The 16,348-nt window shown below is 45.2% G+C and overlaps 1 protein-coding gene across 16 annotated transcripts in view; it reads left to right on the top strand.

The window, feature by feature from the left end:
• Positions 1-16,348, top strand: part of CACNA1D (calcium voltage-gated channel subunit alpha1 D) — a 479,329-nt gene that overhangs the window by 382,046 nt on the left and 80,935 nt on the right. For 11 of the 16 annotated variants that reach the window (XM_073010048.1, XM_073010039.1, XM_073010042.1 and 8 more), the window contains 9 exons: positions 3,082-3,169; positions 3,438-3,497; positions 4,519-4,545; positions 7,086-7,246; positions 8,208-8,433; positions 8,565-8,772; positions 11,633-11,753; positions 15,175-15,289; positions 15,775-15,844. In XM_073010048.1, coding sequence (XP_072866149.1) covers positions 3,082-3,169; positions 3,438-3,497; positions 4,519-4,545; positions 7,086-7,246; positions 8,208-8,433; positions 8,565-8,772; positions 11,633-11,753; positions 15,175-15,289; positions 15,775-15,844 — 1,076 coding nt within the window. The remainder of the gene's footprint in view (positions 1-3,081; positions 3,170-3,437; positions 3,498-4,518; positions 4,546-7,085; positions 7,247-8,207; positions 8,434-8,564; positions 8,773-11,632; positions 11,754-15,174; positions 15,290-15,774; positions 15,845-16,348) is intronic. The other 5 variants (XM_073010043.1, XM_007984601.3, XM_007984599.3 and 2 more) reach the window with 1 other exon arrangement.

Genomic DNA, 16,348 nt, shown 5'->3' with positions numbered 1-16,348 from the left:
ACAAGGACAGAAAACCAAACATCGCATGTTCTCACTCATAGGTGGGAATTGAACAATGAGATCACTTGGACACAGGAAGGGGAACATCACGCACTGGAACCTGTTGTCGGGTGGGGGAAGGGGGGAGGGATAGCATTAGGAGAAATACCTAATGTAAATGACGAGTTAATGGGTGCAGCACACCAACATGGCACAAGTATACATATGTAACAAACCTGCATGTTGTGCACATGTACCCTAGAACTTAAAGTATAATAATAATAAAAAAAAGAAGATACAAACCAAGAGTGACAGCCAAAGCTGATTCAGAGGTATGGAAGATTGCTCACACTAGATTCGTCTGTGCGATGATGAAAGTGGCCAGGGCAACGTGACACTAGATTGGTCGCTTTGCTTCTGGGGAGCTCCAAGAGAGCTTTTGTGAGAAGATGGAGTTAACATGTGTGGGCCTCACTGATCATCGAGTCCTGGGGACCTAGCACTCTGCATGCCTCATCTCATTCTTATCCTTTCACAGATGAGGAAATGGAGGTGTACAGAAGTCAGGTCACAAACGCGGGGCTATACTTAGATCTGGCCAACCTGTGCACCTGCTGTCAGCCACCGTCCCAACCCAGCTGAAGGACAGTCAGCTCAGAGAGCAGGAGGACCCTGCCTCGCCCTCAGTGGAGCCCTGGCACAGTGCTGCGAGACTATCTTCCCTCTTTGTTGCTGTTTGGGGAGTTTGGTTTTACTTCTTGTCTTTCCCCTCAATTAGTCTAGGGAGCAACCAGAACATGTCATACACTAATAGCTGGCAGGGAGCCAGAAATGCTAACTGATGACCCCGTTCCCATAGAAAATATGTAATTTATCTGTTTCAATCAGATTGTTTTTAAAATGAAGCTTTAGGATTGAAATGCTGCGACTGTACTGATACCAGCATGAGACACGACTCCAGAGATTAAAAAGCCACAAAGACTTAGTCTGTTCAGAAGTTTGCTCTTTTGAAAATAATGACTAATGTTCCAACATGATTAATATTAGAACTATGAGACAGCAAACTGTTAAAGATGGAAATGATCCTCAAGATTGTGAAGTTCACACCACCATTTTAGAGATAGGAAAGTGAAGGCTGGAGAGAGGCGGCCCATTGCCCAGGAGACTCAGAAAACAGAATCAGGACTGTGGGTTCCCCACATCGTACTGCCCTTGCTTCCTAGTCCCCTCAGTCACTGCAGTAACCGCTAAGGAAAATGCTGCACAGAACTGACGCATGGTCAGATGTCAAAAGGGTCTCCCACTGTGATTTTCTTTGTTGGATTTTACAATCTCCTAGCCTTTCTGCTGAATCAGTGGGGAACAGTCGAGGAGAATTGCATGAATAGCTTCTTGTGTGTCTGTGTGTGTTAATGGAGTTTTTTTTTTTTTTTTTTTTAGGTTTTTCCATGATTAGATTTGGTTTTTTGTTTGTTTTTGTCCAGTTTTTTTATTTGTTTGTTTTTGCATGAAATAATGAAAAAGTAAATCAAGGTTTTAATTGACTTAGGAGAGAAGAAAATTATTCTATGAGAGTACCAGCGATGTAACATGAGTTACATCTATAATTTTACTCACTTGGTCTTAACTTTTGACACCCTTGCCTCAGTGTTCCTGGGCGTGGCTGTGGAAGCTCCCATGCAGGCAGGCTCAGTTCCTCGGGCACTCACAAGCGGAACAGATCAGGGATCTTCTTTGGTATCCTCAAAAAACTTACTTCTCAGACCACTGGGTTCCTTGAGCCAGGTTCCACCTATATCCCTGTTGTTACCTTTATGAAGTCTAGTATGAGCAAGCTGGGCAGAACACAGCCCCCTACGCAGAGCTGCCTGATCCAGCTCCTTTCCCTCTGAGCCTGGGCTGGGCCTCAGAATCTTTGCCATAGGGCTTCCAACCCACTACCAGTATTTGCAGATGAAACTTGAGGCATCCTTGCTAATGGGAGCCACATGGGCCGAGCCCACGGGCCAAGCTTTCCTGCTGACACCATACGGTCTGTAAAAACAGTCACTACAGTTCAAAGCCATGCCTCAGGAAAAAGGAAGTACACGTGGATTCTCTTCGGTGACTTCCTCTTTTACCTCTGCCCCCCGCAGAATTAATTATTCTTTACTCTGGAACCTCCTGCACAGACTCCTGAGGTAGCTCTCTTCACAGCTAATGGAAGTGAGCCAGGGGCTGCCTGTTCCTCACCCCTGTTCCAGGTGGGTGGGGTGCTATGTGCCCTCTTTGTGCCCCCACCCTCCTCCACTGCCTGGGCTCCAGCCTGTGTTCATGATGTTTATGGGGTTGAATCAAGTGGATGAGAAAAGACGCTTATGCACCAGATGGTGGCCCTGGGTGGCCCCTGGACCTCCACACTCTAGTGGGTGTGTTTCCCCATTTCCTCCACTTCCGCTCAGGATCCTGCCATGGAGAAGTGGGACGGGCCCAGAGACCCCAGTCGCATTGGAACCAGAGTCAACCTTGCCCTCTGCTCACTGGTTGATAAAAACCTTCTTCTCTCACCCGTAACGCTCTAGTTCCTTGGCGCTCTAGGGCCAGCTTACTGGGTAAGAACTTTCTGCATATTGGCTTCACAAGCTCGGCACAACTTCAGCATCAGGTAAAATAGCAAAAAAAAAATAGAGTTCTTAACTCTAAAAAATGTTGTGCATGGTACCTACATGCACCTTTTGGGGCAAGCAAAGATGTACCTGTAAAGTACATTTTGGTGGCTTCTCAGTGTGATCCCAGAGATGAGGAGTATAAAGTGGTACTATACCCAGCCACAGGATTCACTTTGATCCCTTGGCTTCCTTTCTTGGAAATGTCTAGGTGGATAGAATGTCCTCCTGGAGGGGGACTCTGTGCTTTCCCTACAGGCTATGGGCACAGAGGCTCACCTGCGGTGGAGAGGCCTGGCTCCCTGGCACTCCCTTAGCCCAGCTGAGCCTCTGAGGGCCCTCGTCGCCCTCCTCCTGGGTTCCAGAGGTCTGCCTGGTGGCAGAGGCTCCCACCTGGCCTGCTCCCAGGCATGCAGCGTGCGCCGCATGCTCTCTGAAGTCCATCTTCTCCCCACAGCTAGCATGCCCACCAGTGAGACTGAGTCTGTGAACACAGAGAACGTCAGCGGCGAAGGCGAGACCCGAGGCTGCTGTGGAAGTCTCTGGTGAGTGTGGGGAGCACTCGCCCTCCTTCGCTTCCTATTGTCTCAGAGAAGCAGGTGGTGAGGAAGATGGCCCAGGCTGCAGCAGAGCCCCAGGCCATCGCCTTGGGTGTGGCGGGCGGGAAGGCTTCTCGTCCCCCTTGCCACACTTCCTCCTGTGCCAGGGCTATCCCTTCTGCACACCCCCTCCCGGCATTTCACATGCCTCTTCCTGTAAGTAGAGCCTGTGAAGAGTGTGGTGGTTAACCCGGCCACCTGCTGTGTCCATTAGGTGCTGGTGGAGACGGAGAGGCGCGGCCAAGGCGGGGCCCTCTGGGTGTCGGCGGTGGGGGTAAAGGCCTGATTCTCCTTCCAGCCTGGGTTTGGCATTTGTGCTTTTGAAGAAGAGCTTCTGTGGCAGAGTTGCTGACTAGAATGTGCTACGTATTGAAGTTTTCCTTTGCTCGTGGGACCTTCCTAACCTCAGGCCTGGTGGTTGGATGGCGAGGCCCTGCCTTCTCGGTGCCTGGCACTTTTTCCCTGGACCCCTGCACCAGCCTCTCCTCCTGATGGAAGGCACCATTGCATTAACACTCACTGGCTTTTTCTAGATGATTTGGGCTGTGGCAGCTGGCGGGGCAGGGGGTGGCTGGGGGGACCAGCAGTGCAGAATGTGCTGGGCACTGCCTGCTGTGGGGGAGCCCTGTGCAGTTTGGTTTTGTTTGCTGCTTGCTGGTATCCTTCAGGTCTTATCTCTGTAAAGTGCAGGTATCATTTTTAAGAGAACTCAATCTTACTCTTGGCAGAGTTTCATAAAAATGATGTGTTATGGGCAGAATATGCAACCATTTGTGAAGTGATTTTGCCTCCATTCTCTTGCTCTGCCCTCTCTGAGACATCATGAAGCAGACAGAGAATGGGTTTGTCATCCCCATTTTACGGATGAGAACGCTGAGGCCCAAGAAGACACGCTGCTTTCCCATACTCCCCCAGTGGGAGAATGGCAGCGCTGGGACTCCTAGTGCAGTGCTCCCTCTGCAGTAGTAACAGCAAATGCTGCTGTTGAGATGAGTGGCAGGAGAGACTCTGCTGCCTTCATTTTGGCCCCTGCATCGCTGCCTGCTGCCAGGGCCCGCAGGGAATCTGGCTGAGTCTTCCCTGACCTGGGCCTCGAGGATGCTCGGTCTGCTTCTCTGGCCCTGGCAGCACCCCGATTTCTGCTCTGGCCTTGCCCCCGCTGGCCTGCTGTGGTAACCAGGGGTGCTAAGTCCAGGCTGTATGCATGGCTTTTATGATATCTCAGCTGAAATGATGGGGAGTGTGTGCTCAAGCCCTCGGAACCAGAATCTTAACACTTTTTGTCTTTCTTTCAGTCAAGCCATCTCAAAATCCAAACTCAGGTCAGTATCTTCTTTCTGTTTCTTCGTCAGCCTGTGTGTTGCCTTTGTATGTTCTCGCTTCTGAATTTTATGTAGAATTGCTCGGGACTTGAGTTTTCCTCTATGGGTTCTAACATTGATACCAAATTGCAGTCAGTCAGTTGAATCCTATGAGCCTGCCTTAGGGGGCAGTGTAATTGGTGCCAAAAATCTCCCTCAAAACAAACCAACAAGACCCAGTAACGATTTTTGCCTCCCCGTTAATCCTCCTTATTCTCTGAGTCATTTCCCTAAGAGAGCTGCTGCTTGTCACTTTTCTGCTCGAAAGCTTTCCATAGAAAGGGAGTTCAAGAAGTCTCCCAAGGTACTAGCATTTCTTGATGTGCATGCAGGTTACATGTTCGGTTGGTAAAACTCGTTGAGCCATGTACCTATGATTTGTGTACTTTTCCGTCTGAGTGTTATTTTTCAACAAAAACATTTTCCTACTATATATAAACACTAACTTAAAATAGACAAGGACCTAAATATAAAATAATGAACGTTCCAGAAAGAAAACATAGGAGAAAGTCGTTGTGACCTTGAGTTAGGCAAAGGTTTCTTAAGATACAACACCCAGTATACCCTCTGTAACAGAAAACAAACAGATAAATTGGTCTTTGTCAAAATTTAACTTCTGTTCTTCAAAAGAAAACACAAAGGTAAGCTTCAGACTTGGAGAAAAATATTTGCAAAGAATATTTGATAAAGGACTGGTATCCCATATGTATAAAGATTCATACATAAAGAAGAGTGTCAATAATAGAAAAACCCAATAAAAAATGGGCAAATTTTTTAATAGTCATTTCACCAGAGAAGACACGTGGATGGCAAATAAGCACATGAAATGACCATCAGTTGTTACAAAAATGCACTTTAAAATCACAGTTGGATACCACTACACGCCTATTAGAGTGAATCAGATTTAAATATCTGACAATGCCAGGTTCTGACAAGGATGCTGATTGGTGGGAACTTTCATACAATGTTGGTGGATGTGTCAAATGACACAGCCATTAAAAAAATAGTTTGGTAGTTCCTCATAAAGTTTAAACATATATTTACTGTGTTTATATTTGGCCTAGACATCCCGCTTCTAAGGTGTTTGTATAAGAGAAATGAAGATATATGCCCATACAAAGTTGTAACATGAATGTTTATACCAGTTTTATTCATATTTACCCCAAGCTGGAAATAACCCAAAGGTCCATCAAATGTAAATGGGTAGGCACGCTGTGGTTCACCAGTGTGATAGAGTACTAGTTTGTATCTGCTGAGTTTTGCGTCCCAGGAGAAACCCAGCTGTGAGTGGGACAGTCTTTAGTGTCCTTAGTAGAGTTTTTCCACGCTGGCCAACATGTTAGAAGCTGCTCTTTCCATTGGAAACCGCACGACAAGAGCAATAATAAAATGCACCTTGCTTGATCCAGGTTTTGGTAAAGAGTTAGCACAACTCTTTCTCTGCTCACTTCCTGGGTGACAGATTTTCTTTTTGCCTAGCAACACAGCTGAGTCAGTCAGGGCAGCTTGGGTAGCCTGGAGATTCCTCTTGACTCAGGCCCCCAGAGGAAGTACCCCATTGTCGTTAGTGAGGCAGCACAGCCTGGAGAGGACTGATTTCACCAACTGGCTGGCCCTTTCATGGCATCTGGGTCGCTGAGCTGCAGCTCACGGCACACTTTACCAAACCATCCCTTTGTGGCAGGGAAGGTTTTCTAGGAGGAGACAGGCTAAGGGAGAAAATATTTTCTCTGATCACAAACAGGAACTGAAGGTGGGTGGAGGACATGCTACTTGTCTGTTTGGCTCAGCTCATTTTATTTTTATGAAAACACGATTCAATATTGGCTCTTCTCCTAAAGGTATATTTTGAGCATCACTAGTTAGAAAGGGCACCTGATGACTCAGTATGAAAATTCATGTCCTACTTAGCTTTGACAACTCTCCAGGCTCTGGAGGAACCTCAGAGATTTAAGAAAGGATTGAAAAGATGCCCTTTAAAAAAAAAAAAAAAAAAAAAAAAAAAACTAGCTTTGTAGCACTTTGCTGCCTGGTAAATTCTGTATGGTGATTGAGATGCTGCAAGAGATGTGTATAATAAGCGAAGTGGCTCTCTGCACTGATGGCATGAGCAGATCCACATCCCATATGGTGGATATAGGAACTGCATATGTGTGCAAGTGTAGTTTTGCATCTGCACATGAATCTATGAATATTTAGATTATCTAACCCACTTAAGGGCTGCATATGACAGATTCTGGAGTTATCTCTAAGCCATAAGGAAGGAAACTGATAGCATGATCAAGTCAATGTGATACTTTTAAAAGTCACATTTTAAGACCAACATACTTTTTATTATGAGGTCTGTTAATTTCTGTGCCATTTGTGCTCATCTTTACTTCCTGCACTCCCACCCCAATCTGGACCTCCAGAGTGAAGGCCAAATTGTCTCTCAATCCTATTTATTGGCTACTCAGATGCTGTATCTGTCATCTAGGGAGTAATGTTTGCTTGTCTTTCAGCCGACGTTGGCGTCGCTGGAACCGATTCAATCGCAGAAGATGTAGGGCCGCCGTGAAGTCTGTCACGTTTTACTGGCTGGTTATCGTCCTGGTGTTTCTGAACACCTTAACCATTTCCTCTGAGCACTACAATCAACCAGATTGGTTGACACAGATTCAAGGTACAAGCAGAGGCCATTCCTCTTTTGTTCTGAACTAGAGATTTCTGTGGCTGTCCAACTGCCATTTGGTCTTATCTGATCGCTGCATGATGAAGTATCAGAACGTTTCTAGTGAGGACAAACTTGGTAGAACCATCCAGACACAGCAACTACCAGAGCGAGGGTGCCGTCTGTGCCGCGTAGTGAAGCACCTTGGAGCCGCTTAATGCTGAGCATCTAATTGTCCTAACCCTGAGCCAACCTAGGACCGAGGATTCTCGGAGCTGGAAGGGACCTCATAACCCCTTCTCCCTGTGCTCATCGGGGACGCTTCATTTTCCCCTGTAGTACTTCTGGCAGATGGTTTTGGTTCCCCTGCTTTGAATGCTCCAGCAGTGGAGTGTGGGACACTCATCCCCAGAGACAGCCCCATTCTGGGTTTGACAGTTTTCAGCCTTTGAAAAGTCCTTCCTTTCATCCAGTCAAACCTGTTTTCCCTCCACCTCTCCAGCCTGCTTGGTGGTATTTTCAGCTATTGGAAATGACATTGATAGGTGACTGCTTCTGATATCGTCATGCCATAAACAAATTCAGACAGGTCTTTTTTGTGTGATTGAATGAAAAAATATGTATAACCTGATGGCGTCAATGCAGAACCGTAGGCTTTTAGGGCTGGAAGGTGTCAAGGATTATGTGATGAGCTGCGCCTTCCCATTTTGTCATCAGTGGCACTGAGACCTGGAGAAATCCAGTAACTTCTCCGGAGTCACACACCTAGCTAGTAGCAGAAGCAGGACCAAAGCCTGGTGGACAGACTGTCCACGCAAAGGCCACGTTTCTGTCCTGGGTGAGGTAGTGAAGAGAGAGACAAGGTATTGGCATATTTCCTGTGGGGTCTGTTAGGGAGGGAGGTGTGAGGGTCAGGAGCCGTCTGAGTGTCTTGCGGGAGACCCTGAAGATAGGTGCCCCTTTGTCTTTCCAGATATTGCCAACAAAGTCCTCTTGGCTCTGTTCACCTGCGAGATGCTGGTAAAAATGTACAGCTTGGGCCTCCAAGCATATTTCGTCTCTCTTTTCAACCGGTTTGATTGCTTCGTGGTGTGTGGTGGAATCACTGAGACGATCTTGGTGGAACTGGAAATCATGTCTCCCCTGGGGATCTCTGTGTTTCGGTGTGTGCGCCTCTTAAGAATCTTCAAAGTGACCAGGTAAGGAAATGTGGGTCCCACTGCAAATGTTTTATGAACAAGAGGCGGCGACCATCACGTCCCCAGGCAGGTGATGTTCTGCTCTGTCCCGCATGGGTGTTCTGAGCTCACACCCTCATCTTGACTTATAGGCACTGGACTTCTCTGAGCAACTTAGTGGCATCCTTGTTAAACTCCATGAAGTCCATCGCTTCGCTGTTACTTCTGCTTTTTCTCTTCATTATCATCTTTTCCTTGCTTGGGATGCAGCTGTTTGGCGGCAAGTTTAATTTTGATGAAACGCAAACCAAGCGGAGCACCTTTGACAATTTCCCTCAAGCACTTCTCACAGTGTTCCAGGTGAGTCCTCCCTCCATTCCCCGAAAAGCTCTTTGTGAGCAGCAGCTAAAACTCCTCTGCCTTCTTGTCTGCTCACACTCAGGAAGACAAAAGGACTCCATTTTTTTTCATATCTGCCCTAATGATAGCCTGGTAAATTTTGTGTCATTTAAGTTATTTGTTCTGCATCATCCTCCAGCTATCTATGTTATGTGATGTAATTTTTTAAAGACTTCTAGCTACATTATAAAATAATTTAAAAAATGTTTTTTACACTCAAACTCTTCTCAGAAAACTTTTTGATTGATTTTGTGAGGTTTCTTTGAAATAGACTCTAAAATTCTTTTTTTCTTTGCTACTTTTTGTTGGCAGGCCGGTTTATAATCCTAGTTATAATAGATTTACACAAGAAGCGAATTCTCATGCCTCTATGCTTTGGTGTGTAGTTGGAGGAATCAGAGTGGTAGGAACTGTGACAGCCATTGGCCCCTCTGTCCTCCTCCTGGTACGCAGTGAGGACACACAGATTCTGAGGGTGCCTGTCCTGTGAGGCCTCTGCAGGCAGTGGCTGAGAAGGAAGCGGTGGTTGCAGAGAGGCACCGATAGCTCGGCCGCTTAGAGCAGCAGCACACGCTCCCCTGATTCTAAGCTGAGGTGCTCAGAACCCTCCTCCTTGGACAGGGTCTGATGGATAAGTTTAAAAGACCCATCTGTCCTCATTGCTTTTCCTGTGTGATGAGAGCTGCAGAGTCCTGCCAGAGAGGAAGGGCAGCAGACAGCTGGGTCCTGTGGTGGCCCTTTCCATGCCCAGCTATCTGCCATGGATGAGTCACTTACCCATTTCTGAAGAAATCCAGAGACCAAAGGGAATGATCTGGTCAATTCTTTCCCACCTGGTCATTTTGAGGCATATATAATCTACTGTAAGCCATAGTTTTGTTGTTTGAATTATACTTAAATTTTGGCTGCTAATCAGCCATTCTTTTTTTAAAAAATTTTTCTTTCAGAGAAACTGGTGCCTTTTTTTTTTTTTTTTTTTTTTGGTAATGCATGCATATGACACAAAATTCTAATGTTACAAATGAATAATAATTCTCCCAGCCAGCCACAAATTTCCTCTTCTAGGAAGCAACCACCATTAAACAGTTTAGCTACAACTCAGTTAAGCTACCTATAGGTGACTTTCCACAGACAGGAGCTCACTTGACGTGCTGTTTTGCATCTTGCTTTTATCACTTCAGGTGTCCTCAAGAACCTTCCTGCTTGGTCTGTAAAAGGCTGCCCCTCCTTTGAAATGCTGTATCCATGCAGTGGTACAGATATGCCATTGTTCATGTGACCAGTCCCTTGCTGACAAGCATTTAGTTCTGTCCGGTCTTGGCCCACATAAACAGGGCTCCGGTAGGTGATCCTGAACACGTGTCAGAGGGCACATGTGTTGGCTGTAGATCTGTGGGACAAACCCCCAGAAATGGAATTGCTGCTTTAGAGGGTGTGTCCATTTTAAATGTTGAAACCCTTGCCCAAGTGCTCTCCTTACGGTTGTATTAGCTCATTCTCTTCACACTGCCCATTGCCTCACTGCCTCTCCCCTCAGTGGAGAGCATGCTTTGGGATGCCCATCAGATAGGTGAAAATGGCGTTTCATTGTGCTTTTAACAGATACATCTCTTATCAGGAGTGAAGTTGAACATGTTTTCATATGACTCAGAGCCATCAGTAGTGCCTTTTCTGTGAATTACTTTATCTTTTCAAATCATTTGCCCATTTTTGTTTGGTTGTGATCCATAACAGTTTAAATTTTAAAAATATATAGTTCAGATTGAAGATAAAGGAGCTCTGTCTGTCGTTGGAAGAGAGCATTTTTTTTTTCGTTACTGTTCTTGTTCATCTGATTCTATTTCATCATGGATTGAATTATCAAGTATGATCAGCAGAGAAGATTAAATTTCAGGTTATTGGTGATATCTACTCTTGAGGTAGTTTTGTAAATTTACGTGAGACATTTAGAATTTCCTGCTTCTGTAATTTCATAGGTATAATTATCCATTTCCACAGTTGATGGACTATGTGGAATGCTATGCAGCCGTTAAAAGAATGAGGTGCACCTTCTGACACAGAGGGTCTCCAGAGTATGTTGTTGAATGAAAAAACAAGCCAGTTGCAGAAAACTTTGCATAGCATGAAACCCTTTATGTCTGAAAACTCAGAGAAGACACCTACTGCTTGTTTTCTTTGTTTGTAAATGTTTTTAAATTCGTAGTCAAAGTTTCCAGAGAGACACAGAAAGAGCATGCTTTCTGGAGAAGGGACTAAAACTGGGCTGGGGTGTAATGAAAAAGCACATAAGTCTTGGCTGGGTGCAGTGGCTCACACCTGTAATCCCAGCACTTTGGGAGGCCAAGGTGGGCAGAACACTTGAGGTCAGGAGTTTGAGACCAGCCTAGCCAACATGATGTAACACTGTCTCTACTAAAAATATAAAAATTAGCCAAGTGTGGTGGCGGTTGCCTGTGATGCCAGCTACTTGAAAGGCTGCGGCAGGAGAGTCGCTTGAACCGGGGAGGTGGAGGTTACAGTGAGCCGAGATCAAGTCACTGCACTCCAGCCTGGCGATAGAGCGAGACTCCATCTCAAAAACAAACAAACAAAACATAAGTCTTAAGTATAAGGTTATTTTTTTTTCACTCAAATAATTATCTATTTGTGTAGTTAAAAAACAATGTTTTAGAAATTCCATGGGATAACAGATGGATTTGTTCAGTGCAAACTGGACTGTGAAAGGCAGCTTAAAGCAGATCTAGGCAGCCACCAAGGGGCTCTGGAGAACGACTGTGATTTGTGAATCCACCTGCTGGCTGATACTAGTTTGCCTTCTCAGATCCTGACAGGCGAAGACTGGAACGCTGTGATGTATGACGGCATCATGGCTTACGGGGGCCCGTCCTCTTCAGGAATGATCGTCTGCATCTACTTCATCATCCTCTTCATTTGTGGTAACTGTATCCTTCAAGCTGACCAGGCTTTGTTGTTGCCGTCGTTATCTGGTTTTGTTTTTCTTCCTCTGGATTTCTCTGTGGTGATGGTGGTGGTAGTAGTTGTGGCAGGGAGGTGAATGCCTTTACCTTATTAGCTCAATATCTGCTTTTCTTCCATGCTGCTGGGGGACAGCATCCTGTAAGCAGAATTCCAGAGAGGCTTTGAGGGATGTGTTCTGGCTAAGAGAAGCAAGCCCAGGGAAGGAGCGTGAGATAGCACACGTGCTGGTCCCAGAGGTCACTCAGTTTGCATCATGTCTCCTGTACAGGTCCCGAGGGATGGCTGAGCACAAGGCCAGGTGGTTCTTTATGTTATAATTATCGGGAGCTTAGGCATCCATCTGTGACTTCCTAAGACCCTTCGTGACTGATGGGAGCCATCTTCGTGGACTGATCTGTGCTCCCTGGGCTAATTTCACTTTGCTGATCTGTCCATCTTTGGGGATCAAATGTCCATTGGCTAGCTGCTAAATCATGCTGCGTAACTTCTCTCTGCCTTACTTTACTCGTTTTCCCTGTCAAGAGGCACTCTCTAATTCTAGACCTGGAATTGGCCCTTGGATCTGTATTTACCTCATTCAGACCCTTCCTGATCCTGCAGCCTTTGGTTCTCGATGTTTTATCTCCAGGTCCTCCATGCCTAGCACCAGACCTGGTACACAGAGGCCTTTAATGAATGTTTGATGCATGAACGACATACACACACGATACTATACCTGGGTCTTCACCCTTCCATTTTAAAAGGTCCTAATCTGGATGATTCTTCTAAGGGGGCCCAGATCTCTGTAGGTGTTTCCTCCTTTATCTTGTCTGGCTCACTGATAAATTTTCTTCAGTGTGGTAACCTCAGTGCAAACCTGCCCACTTTTCTACAAGGACAATGCTTTGTGCTATAAGGTATTTTATGAAAACCCCATCTTAACACATATACATCCTTCTAGTCCCTTGACTCAGCTCTAAGGCCCCCTCCACCAGAGCCACTCCTGCCCTGTCTCCTACCCAAAGAAGTTTCTTCTACCTCTGAGCTCCCCCTCAGATTTTATCCACGTCTCTTACTGCCTGTAGGTTCTTCTGTCTACTGGATTTTCATTTATTTATCATTTTTTAGAAGGAATCTCACTCTATCACCCAGGCTGGAGTGCAGTGGTGTGATCTCAGCTCACTGCAACCTCTACCTCCTAGGTTCAAGTGATTCTCCTGCCTCAGGCTCCTGAGTAGATGGGATTACCTGTGTGCACCACCATGCCCAGCTAATTTTTGTTTTTTTTAATGGAGATGGGGTTTCTCCATGTTAACCAGGCCAGTCTGAAACTCCTGACCTCAGGTGATCCACCTGCCTTGGCCTCCCAAAATGCTGGGATTACAGAGCCACTGTGCCCAGCCTGTCTATTGGAATTTTGAGTGGGCATTCCTCCATCTCCCTAACTAGATGGATAAACTTCTTGAGTCAGGAATCTTTTTTGTATTCACATATCTCAGTAGAGTGCAGGATCTTGCACATAGTTGGCCCTTGGTAAATGAATGGTCATTCTTTTCTTTTTCTGCTGTCCTCATGGTTGACTCTTTAGGCCACAACAACTTCCTGGACTTAAATCTGCGGAGAAATAGTCCCTGGTGGTTGTCTATGGTTGCATGTTGTTTTCTTTATAGCACGTGTGACTATATCAGAGGGGCTTAGGGAGCTGCTTATGCTCTGTCTTCCCCAACTAGAGTAGACATTCCAGTGTGCGGTGTTTCTTCCCGTGCCCTCAGCACCCACGACAGTGCCTGGCACATTAGAGGTGCTTGGTAGATCTTTTTGGATGAATTCCAGAGCATGCCACTCTTTAGGAGGGTCTGAGTAATACCTCTCAATGCAGATGATGGATTTTTCTCTGGGAAGTTGTTTGTTACACGCTTGTAAGATCTCACTGTGGCTCATCACTCTGGATTTGCTTTCCACTACCCAAAGGAGTTGAGTGTCATTGCAAGACTGGAGAGATTATTGTTTCTTCACTGAGACCATGGAGGGAATACTCACTACAGCTAGTCTTATCACTAGCCCCTGTCTGAGTTACCACTACCCCAGGCCTAGCAGAGGAACGCTCATGTTACCAGGCCATCTTCAGCCCAGGACAAATTGCTTCCTGAGGCTCATTGCAGCTCCAGTGAAAAAATAGGCCAGCACGTCAAAGGCTTTTTGAGTCTTAATGTAATTCACTTATGTTTCTCTCCTCTTTAAAGCCTTGAATAGATTAGTCAGGCATGCCATTCCCTCACAGAGATCTCATCATCTGTTCCTTGTTAGGTTACGTTGGTTTACATGTTCAACAACCCATCCAAGGTAACAGATTGCACAGGACGTATGGGACAGTGCTGTGCTGCTCCTGTCTTGGGGTCTCTGGGCTCCTGCGGTTTTGCCTGCAGATGGCCGGGCATCAGGCAGAGAGAGGTATTTGTCGTAGAAGGGGGCATTCTCTCATCCCTGTGCTTCTCAAAAACATGCTTCACTGCTAATGGGTAAGAAACAGGCATCTTCTGATTTAGGAGTCTTATTCAGAATACTTGTTAAAAACAAAAACATTCAAGAAAGTCATGTATACAACAATTACAGTAAGAGTGAAAAAGCATGATAATTTGTTTAGTCACCTCACCTTTTATTGTGTTTTTTAACTGGAACTGCAATGAGCCTCAGGAAGCAATTTGTCCTGGACTGGAGAGGGCAAAAATCAAGTTCAGGTACAGTGATCAAAGATCGAGCTGCAGTGAGACTATTCACGGTAGTCCAGCCCCAGGTGGCAGTAAGTCAGGCACATTATAGTCAGTCAGTGTTTGTGAAATGAAGGAATGAATGAGTTATCTGTAGACTCTGAAGGTTATTTCAAAGGAGAAATTCTCATACTATCTCGTGCAGGGGGATCATCATTTGAATAACTTGCAACCTTTGAAGTGGTCTATTTTGGAAAGCACTCCCCTGAAGATATATGTTGTAGTTGTAGTATGTGTTTAAAAAAAAAAAAAAAAAAAGACAAACCAAACTACTTTTTAATTATACCATGTTTATATTATAGATTATTGTATATAATGTATAACATAGCTATAGGTATGTAGATGTTTGGACACACACAGAGAAATGTTGAAATTAGTGGGTTTTCATGGATTTTAGTGAATCTTAATTTTACTTCTATAGACTGTCCTTTTACAGGTTTTTCTGTTTATTTTTGTTGTTGTTTCGTTTTGTTTGAAAACCAGGGCTCTGGTACTCTAGTTTTGCTGTGTGAGTGTAACACTTGGGACAGTCACTTGCTACCAGCCTCCCAGGATGCAGAGGGGTGTGGCGTTGCCATTGTTGGCCACATGTAGTTGCATTTAGTAGTGTGTTGTGCCCTTAAAAAGTTCAAACTAGATATTCTACTGAATGTCTTCTTGGCCATCGCTGTAGACAATTTGGCTGATGCTGAAAGTCTGAACACTGCTCAGAAAGAAGAAGCGGAAGAAAAGGAGAGGAAAAAGATTGCCAGGTAACCCCATTTTCCCCTGACGTGTTTGTCTAGGGGCTGTGTGGGGAGCCCTCCCACAAGTGCAGCCTGCCAGGTTCCTGCTTTGTGGATCATGGTTGACCATGCACTGCAGACCAAAACGGATAGAATCTTGGGCAGAAGCCAGGCTCTTGGCTCTCATCCCTTGGAGCTGAGAGTGGGAGTCACATGTCCCCATGCTTAAAGAATCACTGCAGTTAATTTTGGCGTCATAAAATAAACGATGCATTCAATGCTGATTAGCTCTCAGATGAGAATTTTAATAAGATGATCTGTGTAATGAATCCATCGCATTGAGATTACCAGGAAGCTCTGAGTTTGGATTGTGCTAGGCTCTTGTGGTTAGTGTTGTTTCTAATTAAATTCTGTCCTTCATTGGAGCATTGTTGATTCAGAATCCTGATTAGCATTTTTATACAGAGTAACATGGTTATTTGGTTTCTTGTGCTCTTTTCTCTTCTCTTTAGAAAAGAGAGCCTAGAAAATAAAAAGAACAACAAACCAGAAGTCAACCAGATAGCCAACAGTGACAACAAGGTATGTGTTCTAAGATACTTCTCCCCTTTTTGTTTCAAAGTGATTCTGTTGATATCTCCATACATGTACCATTTATACTGTGGAAGTGTCTTGTGTATCATTCTTGTAATATTTTGGTGTGAAGAACATAGCACACCATATAGGCCGTGGCTTCCCAGGGGGGTTCTGGTTGAATTTAGGCAGTTAGCTGTGTTCACTGATATTTCACCAGAAAACCAATATGATGAAGATTTGACTAGTTTGACCACTTTTGTTTCTTTATTGGAATTGTGCAATCAGGCCTGCCCCATGGTCAGGATCACATTAGCAGCTTCATTTTTAATAGAGGTTTATTTCCTGAGGTGATCCCAGAGTCGGGTGGCTTCAGGGCTACACTGTCAAACGTAATCCCGTTTATGACAGCCCTGGTTGTATTGTTCTATCTTTGTTCATCGAGTTGATAAATGCTTACCGAGTGGCTATCGTGTGTCAGACACGTGGGATTCAGGAATGAAGAAGACAGGC

Source organism: Chlorocebus sabaeus, chromosome 22 (genome assembly GCF_047675955.1).
Source record: "Chlorocebus sabaeus isolate Y175 chromosome 22, mChlSab1.0.hap1, whole genome shotgun sequence".
Classification (NCBI taxonomy): domain Eukaryota; kingdom Metazoa; phylum Chordata; class Mammalia; order Primates; family Cercopithecidae; genus Chlorocebus; species Chlorocebus sabaeus.
The sequence above is the reverse complement of the archived record's forward strand: the minus strand, read 5'-3'. Positions and strand labels throughout refer to the sequence as shown.